The sequence below is a fragment of the Mastigoproctus giganteus genome, chromosome 8 (assembly GCF_048544385.1).
Source record: "Mastigoproctus giganteus isolate SK-2022 chromosome 8, ASM4854438v1, whole genome shotgun sequence".
Taxonomy (NCBI): domain Eukaryota; kingdom Metazoa; phylum Arthropoda; class Arachnida; order Uropygi; family Thelyphonidae; genus Mastigoproctus; species Mastigoproctus giganteus.
The window spans coordinates 145,815,389-145,838,984 of NC_143582.1; the positions used below are offsets into that span (position 1 = coordinate 145,815,389).

The 23,596-nt window shown below is 39.8% G+C and overlaps 1 protein-coding gene across 1 annotated transcript in view; it reads right to left on the reverse strand.

Annotated features, from left to right (window-relative positions):
• The window catches only part of LOC150081900 (mitogen-activated protein kinase-binding protein 1-like), a 470,343-nt gene that overhangs the window by 38,496 nt on the left and 408,251 nt on the right, over positions 1 to 23,596 (reverse strand). Inside the window, exons 27-28 of the mRNA XM_090378972.1 lie at positions 7,625 to 7,727; positions 3,515 to 3,610 (exon numbers count right to left, since the gene is read on the reverse strand). Coding sequence (XP_090235098.1) covers positions 3,515 to 3,610; positions 7,625 to 7,727 — 199 coding nt within the window. The remainder of the gene's footprint in view (positions 1 to 3,514; positions 3,611 to 7,624; positions 7,728 to 23,596) is intronic.

The following is a 23,596-nucleotide window of genomic DNA, read 5'->3' on the forward strand; positions in this document are numbered from 1 at the left end:
AGGCAGATGGGCTGAAAAGTGGCAATTGTGGTTTAACATGGATAACAAGGTACTGCATTTGGATAGCAGTAATTCTAGAATTACACACCAATTGAGTGGTATCACATTTATGGTAGTGGAGAATGAGCAAGATCTAGGGTTAATTGTACAAATTAGTAGAAGTTCTCTGAGCAACAAGATAGGCTGCTAAGATGGTTCATAGGATTCTCTGATAGCATTAGCATTAGTAGAGGCATTTGATGCAAGAAAGCAAGCTTATGCAGCATCAGCCAAAAAAAAAAAAAAAAAAAAAACCCACTTCCACTTCACCCCTCTGTTCGTTCAAAATACCTGTCCAGCTGAGCCTTAAACTTATTTAGGCTATCAACCTCCACCACAAGGGATGGCAGTCTGTTCCACCAACCAACCACCCGCTGGCTAAAGGCAAATTTCCGCACGTCTATCCTACATCTGTCTTTCCTCAATTTGAATTTATGCCCTCTCAGGTGATTTTTCTGAGCTAGAGGAAGAATCCCATCAGCATTGAGCATGCTTAAACCATTCAAGGCTTTATACACCTCTATCAGATCACCTCGCTGGTGCCTAGTCTCCAGACACTGTAATTTACAAAACTTAAGCCTTTCTTCGTAAGAGCACCCCTTTGTTCACTAATCTTGTTGCCCTTCTCTGTACTCGTTCCAGCAGCTCTACATCCTTCTTGAAATGAGGCCTCCAGACCTGGATACAGTACTCTAGGTGTGGCCTGACCATTGCCTTATACAATGGAATAATCACCTCCTTATCCCTGCTGGAAAAATTCCTGTATATCATTGACAATACTCCATGAGCTACTCTTGCAGCCCATCTGCACTGCTCAGAGAACTTCATATCTGCCTGCACAATCACCCCCAAGTCCCTTTCATTCTCTACCACTGTCAGTGTAGTACGATCTAAGAAACCAACTACTCCTAGACCTCCACACTACATCACTTCGGCCAGAAACCAAGTTATTTGAATCTAATGATGCCTTCCGGGCACTGACCAGTTATGCCAACGAGGTCTTTCGTCGTCGCTGGCATCACCTGCAACTCCCGAACACTACTCCTGGATAACCTCCTCTAGACAGTAACTGATACCCAGCACCGGAAACTCCAGACATGAAACTGCAAATGGCGGACAGCCCTGTCGACGCCGCTCCGTGATTCTCCATTGTGACAATCCTGGACTCTTTAATTTGAACTTTACCTATTCTCTTCTTCCTACCCACAGTCTTTCTCCAGGACTCCCACAACTGCACCTAGCACTCTTCCTGCTCCGTTTCGCCTGGAAGGATGCCTACGCTCTGTCATCCTCGCTATATTGTCTGTCTTCCACTTTCCTGTCTCTTCTCCGCTCTTTCCTTGGCCCTCCCCACTCTCGCTCCTGCAAGAGTGTGGACGGCCCGTCAGATGTCTTTTACTCCCTGGTCCGGCTCCTCGTGCCAGTGGACGGATGCTGGGAGGCTCCTTCCTGGTGATTGCGCCTCCCAGTAACGAAGAGGCCAGTCAAACAACACACTACTCACACATAACCCACACTGACTGGCTTTGCTATGTTAACAGAGTATTTAACGCGGATTTGTGGGAAACCACGGGAACCGCATAACAAAAAACACTATGTCCACTATGTCAGTGTAGTACCACAGAGTTGATACGTTGCTCTGGGGTTGCTGTTTCCCATGTGTAGTACTTTACATTTGTCAATGTTAAACTTCATTTGCCACCTCCCACCCATCTGCTCAACCTTTCCAGATCCTGTTGCAGCAGCATAGTGTGAGTAGTGTCCTTGACAACCCTGCCAACCTTTGTATCATCTGCAAACTTGGACATTAAGCTTGATATACGGGAATTTTTCCAGCAGGAACAAAGGGATGATCATCCCTTTGAAAGCAATAGTTAGGACACACCTTGAATACTACTGCATAGAGATTTGCAAACACCTCATTTTATCAAGGATGTAGATCTGTTGAAAAGTGTACAGAACAATAAGATTAGCTAGGAGCAAAAAAGGGGCATTTTTACTAAGAAAGACATCAGTCTTATAAATTGTAATATCTGGAAACAGCATTTGTGTTAAACCATATATTAGTACTTAAGGCTTTTAAAGCCTTAAGTACTAATATATGGTTTTTCATGTGTGGGATCCCTGCAGTATGTACACACACAGGGTGATTCAAGAGGAATAGTAAATATTTTGGAAGGTTATAGTATCAATTCTCCTATCATCAATTGTGTCCAATTCTCAATGGATATGGAGATACAGCTGTTTGAAACTGGAGTACACAAAGCCATTATGAGAGGTATTAAAGAGCGATAAATGACTTATATTGTTTGTATTTATTGAGGCGCCTCCATAGCCAGGTGGGCAGGAGCAGCAGTGCGTAGCACACGCTTCTTGATTAGACCGAGGTTCGAGCCTGTGAGCCACCAAATACGGAGGATGCTGAAAGGTCAGGGAATGACCACCGCATATCCTGGAGCAATATGGCCTTAGTTGCTAATGCTCCTAAAAACCAAATAACAACAACCAAAATTTTGACATATTTTGTGAATCCCTTGGAAACTTTTATGATTAACTGTGATTTTGTAGTACTACTGTGGACTCACAATTAGTCCTAAAACTCCACCTGTGCCCTCAGAGAAACTGCAATAAATTTGGAACAGCTGTTTTGATCTTGCACCCATGCTCATCTACCAGAGGGGGAAAAAAAGAAAAAATGTTACATAAAACAATATCATGACTACCCATAAAGTAGTATATCATGGGTAACCATGGTAAATATTTATTGGTAAACAATGTTTTTAACTCCAAGTATTTGATAATGTTTGATAAAACTGATAGGCTGATGTCATCTATATGGCAATACATACAAGTGTATATATATTTAAACTGAAAATGATGTACATAAATTTGCCTTTAGACAGAGGACAAATGATTTTTGGGTAAACTAACATGTGGTGTTGTTGGGGGTAAGAAGTTTGAATGAATTTAAATTAATGAAGTGGATAAGTTTTTTTTTTTTTTGTAATTATTGATGCTGTATTAGCTGGTACTTTACATTATTTTGCTAATACCAATACTATTAGCATCTAAAGTAGCCATTAGAATACTGCAGCTTTTTGTGATTCAAATAGATAAATCATCCTGCAGAACACATGTATTTTAGTTACATAATTGTCATTGTTACATATTATCATAATTGGAGCCATTTTTGTGTTAATATAAACAGTAAATCCCATCACCGGGATTCAAAAGATGTAATTTTTCTCTTTTGTTACCAGCAGTTATTAAACTAATACCGCCACTCAGGAGTGGGGGTCAGGGGACTCGCAGCTGGTTTAGTATGAGTGTTAAAGATTGTGTGCAAGGGGGGACCAGAATTTATAGTTTTGTCTCTGGTTCCCAGTGTTATTTCTTCAGATTTAAAAAAAATAATTAAATATTTAATTTTCTTTAAATATTTAAAATATTCTAAATTTTTATTTCCATTTCTTACCTGAAACAGTATGAGGAGTTGTAGGCAAACGTCTTCTAGGTGTTGTGGAGGAAGATAAATCACTATATGATGTACTCCTTCGGATATCTCTATCATCTATAAATAACATTAATTTTAAATTAATCATTAAAAATTCATTGTGATTATATAAATTTATTATTATTATTTTTTTTAATGTGGAAACTGATATGAAATTCATTGCTTCTAAGTAGTTGGATCATGTAAACTTCCGTTTGGCAGCAGTCTCAATTACCTTTTTCACATTTAGCTAAGGTAACTTAGAGAGAACACACATGCTTTTCCATTTAGAAGCAGCTTTGCATCTATTGTGAATATGTTCCTAACTTACACATGTGTTCTAGACACTTAGAACACATATTTAGCATTCTAAGTGTCTAGTAAGCATGGTATTCTTAGTTCTGGTAAGTGTTGCACTGCACGTTATGTTTACATTAGAATTATATAATATTCTGTACAAGTTCAATGAAGAATTAATTTTTAGTTAGAGGCAAATTAATCGCAGGAATTATTAAAAGTATCCACACTAGTTTTACAAAAATATATAGATCTGACTGCTATGTTTAGAATTCCTTCCATTCTGCTGTTCCATATAGCTATGGAAAATATTTGGGGAGGGGGAGGTTAAGTTTTCAATTTCCTCAACAGATTTTCACTGCTCATCCAGTTTACTTTGTGGAGGGGGGGTTCTTTTCTCGACATTATGGTTCATAAGGACGGTCACAAGGTGAAGACCAACTGCACGGGAACCTAGTGTTTGAACACAGTAAATAAATACATTATTAGATGGTACAGATAACTATGCATAATATCTTATCACTGCCCAGACCATACTATTTTATACACCATAAAATAGTATGGTCTGGGCACCTGCTGGATAGAATCTAGTTGTTGGGTCATGGCAAACATTGATAAGTGTTTTTTTTATAGTGTTCCCAAATATGATAGGCAATAGAACCTACAGTGTTTAGTATTGTGAATGGGTTGAAGACAGAAAATTCTCAACAATAAATTTGAATTTTTGTAGATTGTAATTTTCAGAAAATACATGTGAAGGAAAATACACGTGAAGGAAAAGTTAGTATTGTAAGTTTGGAGTTGAACAGTGAATGCCTGTTGACTAGCTGGACATGTTTCGACTAGTGTGGAAGAAAGAGGTGGAATTATAGATGTACAAAATGGAAGCAGTAGAAACTGAAATTCTGTGTAATAGAAAGAGATACGAGGATCAGTACAAAAGTAATGCCTCCTAATTTTTTGCTTTCAAATGACACCATAGATTATTTTACATTCACTGACTGGTCACTAGAAGTCTCTAATTTCACCATAAAGAGTGGCACTGTGATCAGTCTTGTGAGTGCAGCACACGGTGGTGGATGTTCAAAATGGTGGATGTTACAGATATAATTATCAACCAAAGAGTGGCGATTGAATTTCTTACCAACGAAGAAGTGATGCCTATCGAAATCCATATACATCTCAAAAATGTTTATGGTGACAATACTGTAGATGTGAGTATAGTTAGACATTGGGTAACACTTTAAAACTTAGTGACTATTGTCTGGCTGCACCAGGGGTCTCCGCATAGTACTCTGTGGTACGTACAGTTCTCTGTAAAGGCCAGAATATTAATATATAAGTGTAGGGTTGGGTTGTGTTGTTCATCTGGCCATTTAGCTGTGGGGCTAAATTTATCCCATGTTCCCCTCACTAACCCTGTGGAGGTAGGCCAGACAGTGCAATAGAGGGAAAGAACTCTGGCTAGGCAACCCCCAGAGTTGCCTGAGCTTTATAGGGGTGCCTAAAAAAAAAAAAAGGAAATTAAAGTGTGAGTGCAGGAAATAGTTTGAGAGTGGGGAGTAAAGGCAGGTGAGAAGAAGGGAGGACGAAGAAAGAAGGCATCCTCCAAACAAGTGAGGTAGGGAGGGGCAACAAGTTAGGATGTCCCTAGATTGGGGCCCACCCAAGCCCAGGGAAAGAATAAAAGATTGCATGGCTAGGGTGCTACATAAAGATGAGTGCCATAATGGTGTGAGCTATCCAAAGATGACAGTTCTACCTGTCCCACAACAAGGTATATAGGTGGAGTTCTACCCTGTGTGGGTTAGATGATTAAGTAGTCAAGTCTGTGTAGATTGTTGAGTTTTGGTATTAATCTTCAGACTGAGCTGGAATCAAGTTGGCCTGGATTCTGAGGTTGTTTCTATGTTTGGTGAACACTTCCTGGGCAAACTGTGAGAGCACGATGAAACTGTCCTGATCAGTGAGGAATAAGTGCTCTTGTCCAGATGGAAGTCCTCTCATGGATGTAGTAAGATGTGCTCTGGAGTCTTCATAGTTTGGGCAGTTGTACAATATATGCTCCCAGCTTTCTGCGAGTCCACAGGAGCAGTGAGGATCTTTGATGATGCCAAGTTCGGCATTTAGGGAGCCATAGCCAGTGAGAATAGGAGAGATAAAGAGACCGGGGCAAATCAGGACAGAGGCTTAGGGCTGGTGAAAGTTATTTGGGGAATGAATCCCTTTGTGATGAGACCTTTAGGAGTGGAATCCCAACATGCTTGCTAGATCTAATAAAGGGATTAGAAATGGGTTTTTTTTACAATTTTTGGGTCAATTGCCAGGTTCACACTGTAATTTACGATAGTGATTGGAATACTTTTCTTAAGACAGTAGGATAGCCAACTTTGGATGACCTCCAGATCAAGGGGAAGGAAGCCCAACAAGACCTGGAGGGCAGGAGTAATAACAGTATAGCATTGTACTGTAACAAGTACTAAATGAAAATATCTGTAGTGAATTAATTAATGATTAAAAATCTGAAATTTTTCCACTTTCCAAACATATTAATTATTATTAGTAGTAGGTAGCAAATGATATAAGAAAGAAAGCATATCATTTGCAAAAAAAAAAAAAAAAAAAACCATTTCACTTGTACATCCTTCTAACAGTTTATCTAGTTCTTCCTTGAACTGATTCAAACTACCCACCTCCACAACACCAAATGGGAATTTGTTCCAACAATCAACACCCCCCCCCTTGGGCGAGATACACAGACTAATAGATTAACTAACAGAGGCAAGGTGCCGGAGATTAAGGCCCTGCTGTGAGTCATCATGGAACAAGAAAATACACGGGCTATATGTGTTAACTAAGAATAAGAACACATGGATATATACTTGTGTGTACACCAATGCTAGTAGCAGAGGCTTGTGATGCAAGAAAGTAAGGGTATGAGAGGTTGTTGTGGTGGTGTTTTCTGGCACAAGGGCTACTTAGGCCATATTGCACCTCCCAAATCAATTGATTTTACAAATATTCCCTATAGGAACACAGTAAATAAATTTGATGAATTTGGATGCAGAATCTGAATATGGGGACTACAATGTGTAGAGAAAGGAGAGACAGATTAGGTGATGGGGAAGGAGTTATGCATTTAGTTAAGAAGCACAGAAAATCTAAGGCAGTGCATCCATTTGATATGGATAGCCAGTGCAATGATGAGTCAGTTTGCTGTGACATAAGCACTAGAAAAGCAAAAATGAGAGTAGGAGAGTATGTTATGGGCTTAATAAATCTGATGAGTATGGGGGATTTTAACTTTCCAGATATTGACTGAAACTTGTGGATTGGTGACTCACACACTAGCAAGACTTTTGGGGATTAATTGGATGACTATTTTCTATAGTAGCATGTCAGAAATACTTTTGATCTGATTATCAGTAGTGATTATTCATGCATTAACAATATGAAGATAAAAGAACCACTAGGTGGTGGTGTTAACATGTATTAATGTTGGATTTATTTAAAGATGTAACTACCAACAAGGGAAAAGGGAAGGGTTTTGCTTTTGTAAAGGTGACTACAGTGGTCTCAGTTTTTAAATGCTATACAGTGGAACCAAATGATTATTGTAAAAATAAGTAACCATGAATAAAAATAGAACAAAACAACATATATTTCATTCTATCTCCACATCAGATCTGATCTGTGGAGATAGAATGAAACTATGAGTAAGAAAAATTGCAAACTGTATGGGGTATGATTAGAGCAGAATATATGTTTCAAAATACCATAATGTAGTAGACATACCTGACATATCACTGGATTTTAATTTGTCTGTTATCTCCTTTTCAGGCAAGTTTCTCAGATCCCCTACACTCTTACTAGTACTCAGACCACCTCTCCAGCCAAGCTATATATAATGAAACAGTTTTGAGATTCTTCTTTTATCAGATAAGAACAGTAACTACAAGCTTTATTTAGAAAGAATTGTATAGAGTTGTATACTTTGTTAGCACTCATTTTTGAAATTCATATAATTTATTTTAAACAGGGTTAAATTCACTTTGAAGTTGATTTTCAATTATTAATTTTTTTTCTTTCCATATGAGTATTTCCTTATAGTTATTAACTGCACACAATAGTTACAGAAAATGAAATGCATTATTAAAAGTCAAAGTTTCTCTAATTATGATGCAAAATGCTTCTCATTGTGTGACTTTCAAAATTCTACAAGGGAATGTTGATTCTTAACTTATACCTAAGTTTTAAAGCTAGAAGTCACTGTCACAGATTGGGTATGGTGGTATGTAATGAAGCATTAATGCTCATGCATTAGTACTTCATTACATAATATTTTTACATCCATACAGTGAAAGATAGTAACAGACAGTAGGGGTTCCTGAAAAATTAGATAAATTTCAGTTGTTTACATTAAACAATTTATAAGCCATATTCTCTGGTTGTGCGATGTTTCAGTTAACTGTGGACTTAAAATTGAAATGACAATGGGATAAAGAAGATTCAACTAATAAGAGCAGAAATGATTTTTTTATTATACTAAGTTTATATACTTGCAAAAATTAAAGTAAATTCATGGTCTAAATGATTTCCTAACTGACTGACTAGTTCTGTTAAGTAAATAAATACACACTTTACATAGATTAATTCACTTTAGTGAATTAATCTATGCACATAATTTGTGCTACAATATAATTAAATCAGAAAGAACATTTTGAAGGCACTCATGAAAGTACTCACAAAACTTGTCAAGATATTCTTAACTCTTTTTGAAACTAAACCTTTTTAATAGCATGAAATTTTTGAAAAATACAACAACAACAACAAAAAATCAAAGAAATAAAATAAAGAATTTGCCTGCTGGGGTCTCATCTCACAGTCATTTCAGTAACCTCTATGCCCTGTCATAGGCCTGCAGAGTGAGCAGCTGTGGTTCTGTGCTATGACCTTGATCGCTGAGTATCAAGTCAATAAAAAAGAACTGAGGAAGAGGCCTTCGAAATCAGGCCATTAAATACTCCCAGATAACAACCTCATAATGGAAAGTACAATTAAATGCTAGAGCAAAATTTTTCAAGGGGGGGTGAGATAGAGAGAGAAATGTGTAAACATTTTTTTTAATATACAAGTTAAAGAATAAATTAAAAATGAAAAAAAAAAAAAAACCCTGTATTAAGGACAAGTGGAAGCTGGATATGCTTTTAAACAACCTAGAGAGAAAGTTTATAAATGAAATCACCAGAGAATTCTTCTTTTTATATAAAAACCCTAAACATGAGAGTTATTAGAAGCTACAGTACTTAGTAGAGGGCATGAGTTGAAGGTTGAGAAGAAGAAAGAAGATACTTGTTGACATCAGACTTGAATATCAATAGATTGTAATTTACAGGAAATACATATGAAAGAAGGTTGTTCCAGAGAATGGAAGTTAAATGAATAAATGAGGAAGAAGAAAAGTTGGTTCTGTGAATTTGAAGTTTGACAGTAACTGGATGTTGACTGGTTGCAGCATGTGTTCGGACTGTTTTTGAAGAAAGCAAAGAGGAATTATAGAAGCCAATTCAGAAGAACAGTGCCCATGGAAGTATCTACAGAAAAGGCATGCAGCCAAAACTACCAGCTACAGACTGGTAAAGAGATTGAAGCCATGACAGAGGGGAAGATCTACAAATACCTGGGAATGATGATGCAGGCTCAGCAGTGAGAGAGCACAATGAAACCAAGGCTTGCCTAACTGAAAAATACCATCAAAGACTCAGAAGCCTGCTGAAAACAAATACCATAATGTAGTAGCTGAATGGAGGGAACACAGTTAAAGCCATAAACATCTATGCAGCTCCAGTGCAAACATACTCCTTTGAGGTCATAGATTGGACTAACAGTGAGCTGGAGAATATCATGAGAAAGATGAGGATAGTGATGAACAAGAGCTGCGAACCCACCTGAAGTCAGCCGTGGAGAGACTGACAATAGCTCAGAAAAGAGGAAGGAGCCTTATAGACCTCTTTGAGCAACAGAAAACAGCTACAGTTAACCTGAAGGGTTACTTCCAGAAACACACAGCGGCACTCTACTAGGCTATAAGGAAGATAGACAAGTGGTATGCCCTACTCAACATAAGTGAGGAGTCTCCTCCCACCCAAAGAGCACAAAGGAAGCTAGATGGGCAAAGAAAACACTCCATGGCAGACACTACAATGACCTCCATCAAGATCACATAGACAAAATTGCTTCCAATGCATGGCTCACAAGTGGGATTCTCTTCCTCGAGACTGAAGGATTCATGCTCTCTGTCTAAGACCAGGTGATCAACACCAGAAACTATAGAAAATACATAGCCAAGGAGCCCAGAGTGCCAGATGACACATGTCGACAATGCCACCTGTCCTCAGAAACGATCCAAAACGTCACTGCAGGATGAAAGGTGATCACCCAGACTGAGTACACTCATAAACATGACCAGGCAGTTACGTCAATACCAGCTAGTACAAAGAAAGTGTACCGTACTACAAGTACAAACCCCAGGCAGTACTAGAGATCCTAACCCATAGGCTGTACTGGGACCGTGGCATAATAACAGATAAGACAATCCTGCACAACAGACAGGTCAAAACTCTTGTGACAAGAAGGAAAAGGCTACCTACCTGATTGATATAGCAGTGACCAACACTAGCAACCTCCAGAAAACCCATGAGGAAAATATCAGGAAGTATATGAACCTAAGACAGGAGATCAAAGAGATATGGCATATGCAGCAAGTAACGACCATCCCAATCATTGTGTCAACTACCCGTATGGTGACCAAAAAGAAAATGTCAGTTGTCATGTATCTGAACACAGTTTTTTATTTTATTTTTAGTTTTATTAGAATTCCAAACCCAAAAAAGTATTAGAACCTACAGTACTTAGTAACATGTATAGGTTGAAGGCTGAGAAGACAGAAGATACTTGTTTAACAAATAGATATTTATTTAAAGTATACCCAGTATAAAATAAAATAAAATAAAATATTTCAGTAGCTTTCGGAACTCGTGTCCCTTCGTCAACTGACAAATTTGAATACATTACAAGCAAAGTGTGGCACGTTACTCATTCGTCATTGTTGTAGCACGGACGTGTGCTGCCTTGCGCCAGTGATCATCCATCAATAAAACGGTTGTCTCCAGGATTGGATGTATACGCATGCCTTTCTGGCGATTTAATGCCTTAGGGTTGTTCATTATGTTTAGTGACTCTAGCCATAGGTGGTGGCGAAAGTGTTGCGCGTGGTCCACTATCTCAAAGTCGCGCTTGGGGTCAAGATCGTGGTTGGTAGCCCAAAAATGTTCTGCAAGCGCGGACTGGTCAGTTTCGGCAAGCCGGATTGCTCTGTCGTGTTCCGTGAGGCGATCCTGGAGACGTCTCGATGTCTCACCTACGTAGCAACTGTTACAGGCCCTACAGGTGATACGGTACACTACATTGCTGCGTAAGACAGGTGTGACAGGGGTCTTCACACAGATGCAAAAGCAATCGAATTATACCTAAAGGGTTCCGATACAAAGCCCCGTTCCACAACTCTCATATGGATCGTGCCTGCTTTAACTTCAGCCTACGCACGTTAAATTTATGGATATCCCATCTCCACCGTGAAATCAGGAACGCTGACTACAACAAGTCCAGACTGTTACAACATCTACAAGGTAAGGTCTCGCCTATTGTATTTACAAACCTTATACATACCATCTGCCATCGGGCTAGTCAGACCTCGGATACCTACCGTTTACGCCAACAGCGCAAGTTCATAAACTTGAGCATAGAAACTAACTCCTTAAAGACGAACACTCGTTCAGACGACACGACTTCTTTCGTCTTGAATCTAAGTAACAAACAACTGTCCAACGAGCAGCTGAGTGTTTTATCAAACGGTATGAAATTCGCCGTTATACCATCGAAACCTCCCATCACACAGCTCGCTATGGGTATAGAAGCCAGTATTACCAACCTTCCCGAAGAAACTGCCAACGAGATCCGATTCAAGACTGCCGCAGTCCTCCGCAACACTCGAAAAACGTGCTCAAACCTCAACCACCGCCAACGTGCCGCCCTGTCATCTATAAGAAAAGACAACTCCATCGTTGTACTTCCTGCGGATAAAGGGCGCCGGACTGTTGTGCTGGACCGATCAGCCTACCGAGAGAAAGCCTTGGCCCTATTACTCGATCCTAACGTATATGAACCTCTACCTGATCCTCCCGTTAAAGTCTTGAAACGTCTGGAAGCAAATGTTAATAAACTTGTCCACGAATGGCTTAAAGATAAGAAGATCCCGACCGCGACTCACCATCTTCTGCGTGCTACTGGCTGCCAACTACCGCAATTCTACGGATTACCAAAGATCCATAAACCGGGTATTCCTCTCAGACCTATAGTGTCTTGCTGCAGTGCCCCAACGTATGAACTGTCCAAACACATCGCGAGCCTCCTCTCGCCTCTTATAGGTAATACATCTCACACCGTTAAAAACAGCAGTGAATTCATTAACACCATTAAGGACATTTCAATCCCTGATAACTCTGTCATGGCATCATTTGACGTGGTTTCTTTATTCACCTCGATTCCCGTCCAACAGGCCGTGCACTGCGCCAGAAGGCTCCTTGAGAGCGACTTAAGCCTCCAATCCAGGACGTCACTATCCACTGATGACATCTGTACCGCCCTCAACCTATGCCTCTCTAGCAGCATCTTCACCTTTGAAGACTCACTCTACAAACAAGTACATGGCACTGCTATGGGTGCCCCTGTCAGTTCCGTAGTAGCTAACATCGCCATGGAAGATCTGGAGAAGCAGATACACCAGAACCCACCTACACCTATTACAACGTGGTGTAGATATGTCGACGATATTTTTACCATAATACCACGTGGTTCTGAAACGGTACTACTAGAATACCTCAACTCTCTATCCAATTTCATCAAGTTTACCGTAGAATCAGAGGTGGACGGTTCGCTCCCGCTTCTGGACGTGCTAGTGCATCGCGTAGGCCCACATCTAGAGACCTCAGTATACCGCAAACCCATGTGGTGCGGTCAATTCACCAACTACGGGTCCGGCCACGCTCCAAGCCATCTCAATAGCACTGCCCGCACCCTGTTCTCCAGGGCCTGGAGCCATTCCAGCACCGACACAATTAGACGTAACGAGATCTCCCGTGTGAAGGCGGACCTAACCAGATGCGGTTATCCATCCCATGTACTAAACAGATGCTTGTTACAGGCACAAGAACTTACTTCCAACCCAAGACCTCCGAAGCAAGTCGGCATATCATCCGCCTACATTCCGTACTATCCAGGAGTGTCAGGACGTATCTCGAAGATCCTGAGAAGTTACAACATCAAATGTGTACAATTACCAGGTAGGAACCTACGTTCACTTGTCTCCAGTGTGAAGACCCCTGTCACACCTGTCTTACGCAGCAATGTAGTGTACCGTATCACCTGTAGGGCCTGTAACAGTTGCTACGTAGGTGAGACATCGAGACGTCTCCAGGATCGCCTCACGGAACACGACAGAGCAATCCGGCTTGCCGAAACTGACCAGTCCGCGCTTGCAGAACATTTTTGGGCTACCAACCACGATCTTGACCCCAAGCGCGACTTTGAGATAGTGGACCACGCACGACACTTTCGCCACCGCCTATGGCTAGAGTCACTAAACATAATGAACAACCCTAAGGCATTAAATTGCCAGAAAGGCATGCGTATACATCCAATCCTGGAGACAACCGTTTTATTGATGGATGATCACTGGCGCAAGGCAGCACACGTCCGTGCTACAACAATGACGAATGAGTAACGTGCCACACTTTGCTTGTAATGTATTCAAATTTGTCAGTTGACGAAGGGACACGAGTTCCGAAAGCTACTGAAATATTTTATTTTATTTTATTTTATACTGGGTATACTTTAAATAAATATCTATTTGTTAAACTATGGACCCCAGTACTCCAGGCCCATTTGTCACTATAAGATACTTGTTGACATTAGATTTCAATTTCTGTAGATTGAAATTTTGATGCAACACATGTGAAGGAAAGTTGCTCTAGAAAACAGAAGGGATAAATGAGAAAAAGAAAAGTTCGTTATGTGAATTTGGAACTGGAGAGTGAATGGTTGACAACTGCTTGGGACACATGTTTGAAAGTGAGTGGAGGAATTACAGGTACCAATTCAGAAGAGCAGTGTCCATGGAAGCAGCTGTGGAAAAGGCACGAAGCAGAAACTCTGTAAGAGTTTCTGCTTCGTGCTCCGTTTCTGTTTCTGTGAGTGGCTCCTCTCTGTAAGAGAGGAGCCACTAATTAACCTCACTGGATTCTTTCAAATTGAGTATAGAAGCTTCAAGGTATTTTGGAGGTACCACCCCAGATGTGGGAATAATATTCCACAACATTGCAGATTTGAGATTTGTACAGAGCAAGCAGTTGTTCAGAAAAAAATTAACATAGAGTGAAAAAGAAAGCAAGTTTTTTTTGATGCAGAGGAAGAAATATTTGTGATGTGCTTATGCCAAGAGAGAATAGAAGTCAGGGTAATCCCTAATAGCAATATGTGATCTTTATATCTCTACTCAGATTTTTAGTAGAGATCTCATCTCTACTAGAAATCCGAGTGTCATCAAAGATGAGCACAGGAGCATTGCACTCTATTTTCTGAAAAATTAGAGAGGATTAAGTTTTAGAAATGACCAATTAAATTTTTAAAACAGACTAGCAGCAATAGGTCTCCCAGCGAACACCTCCAAGGAACTCCAGAAAGTTGCAATCCTGAACACCTGTAGGATAGTCAGGGAGTTCCTCAACCAAAAGTAACACCAGATGTAACAACCACCCTGTGTACTTGGTAGCAATACCCGTCATGAGGTAGAACCCCCAATCAGGGAGAAATATAATTGTCGTAATAACAAACTACCTTGTGTACTTGCTAGCAGTACCTGTCACAGGGTGGAACCCCCCCCCTAGTCAGGGAGAAATAATATGAGCAACAAAATAAAAATAATAAGTGGTTAGCAAGGAAATACCAGCTGATCAAAGAAAGTGTACCATATTACGAGTATAAACCCCTGGCAGTACTAAAGATCCCAGCCCACAAGCTATACTGGGACTCTGCCATAATAACAGACAAGACAATCCCGCACAACACACCGGACAAGAAGGAAAAGGCTACCTATCTGATTGACATAGCAGTGCCCAACACTGGCAATCTCCAGAAAACCCACGAGGAAAAGATCAGGAAGTACACAAACCTAAGAGAGAAGATCAAAGAGATGTGGCATATGTAACAAGTAACGACCATCCCGATCATAGTGTCAACCCTGTACTGTGCCAAATATTCTACACAACGGCCTAGCAGAATAGGTCTCCCAGAAAACACCTAAAAGGAACTCCAGAAAGTTGCAATTACACCTGTAGAATAGCAAGAGAGTTCCTCGACTTACAGTAATGCCAAACATAACAACCACCCTGTGTACTTGGTAGCAGTACTCGTCACAGGGTGGAACTCCTCAGTCAGGGAGCAACAATATAGAGCAGCAGCAGCAACAACAATAATAATAATAATTATTATTATTATTATTTTAATGGTCTCCAGGTGTAACCTATATTCTGTATCTGCGTATTATGTCTGTAGAAGTTTGTGTTCATGGGTCGATTTGAATGCAGTGTGGGCTAAAAAACCTGGAATAACTTACAGGGTAAATTATACTACCTCCTGAGATTGGCTAACTATAGCCTCAGCTGTAGAGGATTTCTAAAATTCCTCCAGTTGTCAATGGGACTTGAACCCAGACCTCTCCAAACGAGTGATGACAAGTGGTGAAACCTCTATACTGTCATGGAAGACCCACAAAGCAGTAATATATATTTGCCAAACTTGAGGTAGGCATTAGTATAAAATCACTGTTCATATGTACTCCATGCAGAACTGGTGGCAAAATCTGCAGAGCCCTGTTCAAGAATTACTTGCAGGGCCCTAAGGTCTTGTGCAAAATTTATACTGGGTGTTTCTGTAATAGCGATTTTTTTTTTTTTTTTTTTTCAAATTTTGCAGTAACTAAGACATAATTAAATATTTTTTAAATTATACTAAATAAAAATTTTAAATAAGAATAATATTTAATATATTAATTAACAATTTTGTTTTGACTATTTGAGCACAGGGCCCTGTTCAACAGAACCAGTCGAATATGCTTGTGGCCGGCACTGACTCCATGATAGTATATAGTAGAAGCTTTGTCTCTTGTCACTCATTTGTAGAGTTTGGCAAAGTTTTTATCAAGTGAAGTGTTTTTCTGCCCATGGAACATGCAGTCAGACCTAAATACAACTTATACAGACATAATACAGAATGGTGCAATATGATAGTAAGTTTTGGATGGTCTAAAAACCAAAACAATGACAAAAGCACAGCACTGGTATTGCACTACTTTCAAACAAATTGCAAATCTACCATTTACTTAAAAGATAGGACACTGCTGTGGTTAGCCTCTTTCAAGACTTGATCTTGAAAGAGGCTGCCTGATACATCATCATGCAGTAAGTGGTCTCGCTTAAATAAATAAATAAAAATAATAATAAAAAAAAAAAACTAGAAAAATAAATTTTTTTGGTGATGCTATCTGTGTGAAAGTAGTGCAGTGACAAGGTAGCTCTTTGCAAAGTTTCTTCTGCTGTCAGTGATGTATTAACTAGGCAAGTTAAGGCTTTCTATGGAAGAAAGAAAGTAGGCAAGTTAAGGCTTTCTATGGAAGAAAGAAAGTAGGCAAGTTAAATCCTGCTAGCATAACAAACAAATTATGCTTACAGAAAACAGTAAAAAAAAAAAAAAAAAACCAACTCATCTGTTTTCACAATATTCTTAGTCAGAAATTCCATGAGCCCATCGAAGCTACATATTAACATATGGTAACCTATATATATATATATATATATATATATAGTTATTATAGTAAAAGTATAATATGTACTATATAGATACTGAATATGTATATAAACATAACAGCATACAGGGGGCCATAAGGCCAATAACTTATAAAGACTAAGATAGCCTGTGTAGGTCTACAATGCCATACCTTGGAAATAAACACATAATTAGTAATAATATATAATTATTTATAATACAATAATGATTATGTAGCTAATTATTGATATATAGATACATTGAAAGGAACTTTTTCTGGGGCTAACCCCTTTCAATATATCCCTCCAATAATTAACAGAGCTATCTGATTGCTATCTGCCTGTTTAAACAAAGTCCAATTAATAAACATAAACAATAATGGCTAATTTGGTTATAATTTAAATTTAGCAGTAAAGAGGCAAGATAACAGTTAGCCTGAAAGATAACTTCAAAATGAATATATAGAATATAGAAAATAGAGGGCCAACCATAATTTTCAATTTCAGTTGTAGTAATTTTATTTGATTTATATTTATGCAAAAGAAAGCTTCTGCTGACAAATAAAATTACCACAACTGAAATTGAAAAGGAAGTGAGAGGAGATGTACAGGTTCTTACTCCTTTCTTTTAGAGTATATGCATACTTGCTGTTATTGAGCATGGCAGACAGTGGGTTGATTACTAGACAGAACAACAGCAAGCTTAGGGCATCTCCCTGGAAGATTCCTCTCCTGATGGGTACAGATCTGGTCGTGATATTCTTGACATTGGTCATGGTGCTCCATTTTGCCATGGCTGCTTCTAGAAAGTGTGTCAGTGTTGGGCTGACTATGTACATCTACAGTGTTTCTATCATCCAGCTACGGGGCATGGAGTTGAAGGCTTTGCAGTATTCGAAGTAGGCAGTATACGGTTTGCAATGCTTCCTAAATGCTTGCTCCATAACTGCAGCATCAATGGTCAATTGCTTTTTTCATCCTCTTCTCATCTGCTCACACCATTTTGTTGCTCGGCCATGATTCTGGCTCTCCAAGTTATTTCAAGTTATTATTTTAGCATTAGTAGAGGCATTTGATGCAAGAAAGCAAGCTTATGCAGCATCAGCCAAAAAAAAACAAAAAAAACAACCCCACTTCCACTTCACCCCTCTGTTCGTTCAAAATATTTAGGCTATCAACTTCCACGACAAGAGATGGAAGTCTGTTCCACCAACCAACCACCCGCTGGCTAAAGGCAAATTTCCACACGTCTATCCTACATCTGTCTTTCCTCAATTTGAATTTATGCCCTCTCAAGTGATTATTCTGAGCAAGAGGAAGAATCCCATCAGCATTGAGCATGCTCAAATCATGCAAAGCTTTATACACCTCTATCAGATCACCTCGCTGGTGCCTAATCTCCAGACACTGTAATTTGCAAAACTTCAGCCTTTCTTCGTAAGAGCACCCCTTTGTTCCATTCAATAATCTTGTTGTCCTTCTCTGTACTCGTTCCAGCAGCTCTACATCCTTCTTGAAATGAGGCCTCCAGACCTGTATGCAGTACTCTAGGTGTGGCCTGACCATTGCCTTATACAAGGGAATAATCACCTCCTTATCCCTGCTAGAAAACTTCCTGTATATCATTGACAATACACCATGAGCTACGCTTGCAGCCCGTCTGCACTGCTCAGAGAACTTCATATCTGCCTGCAAAACCACCCCCAGGTCCCTTTCCTTCTCTACCACTCTCAGTGTAGTACCACAGAGTTGATAAGTTGCTCTGGGGTTGCTGTTTCCCATATGTAGTACTTTACATTTGTCAATGTTAAACTTCATTTACCACCTCTTAGCCCAACCTTTCTAGATCCTGTTGCAGCAGCATAGTGTCAGTAGTGTCCTTGACACTACCTTGCCAACCTTTGTATCGTCTGCAAACGTGGACATTAAGCTTGATATACGGCGCCTCCATAGCCAGGTGGGAAAGAGCAGCAGTGCGTAGCACATGCTTCTTGATTAGACCGGAATTTCGAGCCCGTCACCACCAAATACGGAGGATGCAGAAAAAGTCAGGGAATGACCACCGTATTTTCCCAGAGCAACATGGCCTTAGTTGCTAATGCTCTTAAAAATCAAAATAACAAAAATAACTTGATATACCATCATCAATATCATTTATAAATACAGAAAACAATAATGGACTCAACACTGAACCCCGAGGACTCCACTAATAACATTAGTCCACGATGAGCAGTGTCCATTGATTACCACTCTGTCTTCTCCCCCTCAACCACCCCTTTATCCATAGCAGCAATTTGCCTCCAATGCCACACTGCTCCAATTTGTGCAGCAGTCTTCCATGAGCAACAGTATCAAAAGCCTTTCTAAGATCCAAGTATATAATATCAAAGTTATTCCCTGCATCCAGTTCTTTTGTGACTGCATCATAGTATCCAATCAAATTGGTCAGGCAAGACCTCCCCTTAACAAAACCATGCTATGTCCGAACTATAACTGAAGTCTTGTCTAGATGATCCTGCAGTGCTTCTTTAACCAGTGCCTCCATTAATTTTCCTGGAACAGAAGTTAAACTCACAGGTCTATAATTACTTGTGTCAGCCTTTGATCCTCCTTTGTGAATTGGGGTCACATTTGCATATCTCCAGTCTGTGGGTACCTCCCCTGAGTCCAAGGAAGCTCTCATAATTATGGCTAAGGGTTTGCTTACTTCCTTTGCTGCCTCCTTTAATATAACTGAATAGATCCCATCCACCACAGGTGCCTTTCTTGTCTTTATCTTCAACAATTTCTCCTCCACTTTACTCTCAGTTATTACAAGATACTCTAGCTTACTGCCAGAGTTGCATACATCTCTGGCATTCCCCTTGCTGAATAACTCCTCATATGTGAATGTCGATGCAAAATATTCATTTAGTTTGTTAGCTACCTGAGCAGGATCATCAACAGTTGACCCATCGATATCAAGTGGACCAATCTGATTCATCCCCTTCCTTCTAGAGTTTACATAAGTAAAGAACTCTTTGCTGTTTTTCTTTGCATCCCTTGCGAAAGATTTCTCGTAATCTGCCTTCGCCTGCCTAACCTCCTTTGTAACTTGGTTACAGATCAACTTGTATCTATCATAGTATTCTGTGTTACGTGTTAATTTGTATGTATCCCATGCATTTTTCTTTTCTGACATATGTCTCATTAGTTCATTTGACATCCATTTAGGCCTAAACATTGAACAGTATTTCTTAGTTGATATGTAAAGCCTAGTAGCTTCCAAGATAAGTTCTTTGAATGCTTCCCATTTTGAATTTGCTGTTGGTAACATCATCAGTTGGTCCCACTGTATAGAATTTAAATACTGTCTCAAACCATCGTAGTCATAACCCTTCCCTTTACCCCTAATGGTAGTTACCTCTTTGAGTAAATCCCACTTCAGCACACTGTGATCACTGCCACCTAGTGGTTCCTCTATCTGCAGATTCTTAATGCATGAAGAATCACTTCTGATAATCAAATCAAGAGTATTACTCCCTCTAGTTGTCTCCTGAACATGCTGATGTAGTAAACAATCATCCAATAAATCCACAAAAGCCTTGCTAGCGTGAGTGACCATCCCACAAATTCCAGTCAATATCTGGGAAATTAAAATCCCCCATTATAAGACTCTCTGATGTACTGGCCCACTCTATTTCCCTGTACAGTTTCTTATTATACTCATCAGAGTCATTAGGCCTATAGCACACTCCTACTCTTAATTTTGATCTCCCAATGACTGACTCGACACTGCACTGTCCAGCGATGTCGACTGGCTTCACTTCCTTGAATTTGATGTGTTTCTTAACTAATAGCATAACCCCTCCTCACTTCCTATCCTGTCTATCCTTTCTGTAGACGTAGTACTCCCCAAATTCCTGTTCTTCATTCCTTATATCTGTGTGACACCACGTCTCTGATATCCCAACAATATCTGCCTTTGATGTTTTGAGCAATACCTCAAATTCATCAAATTTATTTACTAAACTCCTAGAATTGGTGTACACGCAAGTATATGCACCTGTTTCTATTCTTAGCTACCCTAACACAACCCATGTGTTTACTTCTACCATTTACTTGTAACAAGATGCAGGATATTTCTCTGAAATATCCTGCATTTTGTTCTGTTCATTCCAGTAGAAGCAGTGCAAGAATCACTTTCACCTCTGCCAGTGGCTACTGTTAATCTATTAATCTTTGTGTCCCCCCAAGCTAGCAGTTTTCCGACCCACCTAACACTGCCTCGATAGCATCAGCAAATATTCTTGCACCATTTCTATTTAAGTGTATCCCATCCCTCTAGAAGCAGTCTCTCCTGTTAACAAGTACAGTCTAGGCTGAAAAAAATTCTACCCCTTGAGCCTTGCATCTTTCTGTACATTAAAATAATTTTCCATTAAAATAATTTCTAGAATGACCATGTGGTACCATTCTTGATTTCCATATGTAATGTATTTATGTATCCACAGCTGAGGAAGAGAGACACACAGACAGTGTCGAAAGCTTCTGTATTTTATTTTATTTTTTCAAAAGAAGCGAGCGCAGCGAACAGGGGACAAAGCCTCCCTAGTTATTATTATAAAAACTTTTTCTCCTTTTTATGGGATTTTTTTCTGCCCTGTGATGGGTATTGCTACCAAATGCATGGGGCAGTTGGTTGTGTCCAGTGACTATTATTATTATTGTTACTGTTGGTTGAGAAACTCTTACTATCCTACAGGATAGTAAGAGTTTCTCAACAAAAAGCCATGTTCAGGATCACGGCTTTCTGCTTTCTGGAGTTCCATGTAAGTGTTCTCTGGAAGGCCTATTGGTGATTACTTGTCCATTTGCCATATATCTTTGACTTCCTGTCTTAGGTCTGAGTACTTCCTGATCTTTTCCTCATTTGTTTTCTGGCAGTTGCTGGTTTTGGGCAGTACTGCATCAATCAGGTACGTAGCCATTTCCTTCTTTTCAACGAGGATTTTGTTTTGTTGTGCAGAATCATCTTGTCCGTTATGATGGCACAGTTCCAGTAGAGTCTGTGAGTAGAGGTCTCTAGTATGGCCTGAGGTTCGTACATGTAATACTGTAAACGTTCTCTAATCAGCTGGTATTTTTGTGCTAGTTTCTGATGTATTATCCTGGCCAACTGGTCAGGTCTGTGAGTGTACTCCATCTGGGTGATCATCCTGCGGTGATGTGCTGGATTGTTTCTGGGGCTAGGTAGCATTGACGACATGTGTCATCAATTACCCCAGGGTCCTTGGCGATGTATTTCCTGTAGTTTCAGATGTTGATTACCTAGAACATGAATCCTTCAGTCTTGGGGAAAGCCTTCCTTTTGTTAGTCAAGCATTGGAAGGCATCTTATCGATGCAGTCTTGATGGAGGTTATTGTAGTGTCTGCCATGCAGTTTCTTCTTTGCCCATCTTTCTGTCTGCGTGAGTGTGGTCTCCTTGTTGAGGTTGAGTGCTGTGCGCCGTTTGTCTATCTTTCTAATAGCTTGGTAGATTGCTGCTGTGTTTTCTGAGAAGTAATCCCACAGGTTTTTAATCACCTTCTTCTCTTCTTCAATGAGGTCAGTCAATGCCGTCCACACTTATTTATGAGCTATGGTCAGTCTCTCAATGGCCGCCTTTGGCTGGTGTTAGTGGCTCTTGGTCATCATTATTCTGGTCACTCTCATAATCTCTTGCAGCTCAGTGTTGATCCAATCTGTGGTCCCAAATGAATATGTTTGTGCTGGGAATGAAAAGGTGTTTTTGGATCTTACCATGTTCCCTCCATTCAGCTTGAATTTTTAGCAGGTTCCTCAGTCTCTGATGGTATTTCTCAGTCATACTGGCCTTGATCTTCTTGTGTTCTTGCTGTTAAGCTTGCATCATCCCCAGCCCTCTTCTCTCAATCTCTTCCTTGGTCTTCAGCTGGCAGTCTGATTGGATGACTTTGATGTAATCCATGGGTCCTTGCACTTATCAAGTGCAAGGACCTTATCCTTTGGTGATCCAGCGTAGCTGCTGGAATTTATTCTCAGTTGCAGCATAGAGTTTGATGTCATCCATGTACATCAGGTGAAAAAGGGTGCAGACCTTGATGGTGTTCCTCCATTTTGCCATGGTTCCTTTAGAAAGTGTGATAGTGTCGAGTTGACTTTGTAGATCTTCAGTGTCCCTCTCTCTCTCTCTCTAAGCCAGCTATGGGGCATGAAGATGAAGGCTTTGCAGTAGTCAATGTAGGTTGAGTACAGGTTACGGTGCTTCTTGCAGGCTTGTTCCATAACTGCAACATCAGTGGTTGATTGCAACATCAATGGTCGAATCCTTTGCTAATCTTACATCTGAACCTAACACAATACAGAACACAAAATACTGACAACTTTTGACAACTATTTTTCACCAACAATTGCACTGCTTGCACTCATAATTTGTCACAGCATCATCTACTGCCAAATCTATCTTTTCATCATCAGCCAGTTCTATGGAATGATTTTTAAGCACTACTATTTACTACAAAAGTGAATAAACCAATTCTTTAAGTTATTAAAATATTTAGTAAGGTTTTTCAAGTTACAAAAATACATACAAAGAAATTCCAAAAAAAGGAATGTGAAAAGAATGTTTTATCTATGGATCTGGAAGTTGCTTCTGTGTTGGCCAAAGTCTGCTTTTTGTGAGTTACTATTTTGTTAATGCTGAGAATCCTAACTCATGAATTATTATTATTATTATTATTATCCATATCGGTCAAGGAAGCCTGAGGCTTATGCTGCATCAGCCAAAAAAAATTCCTATGGATCTGGAAGTTGCTTCTGTGTTGGCC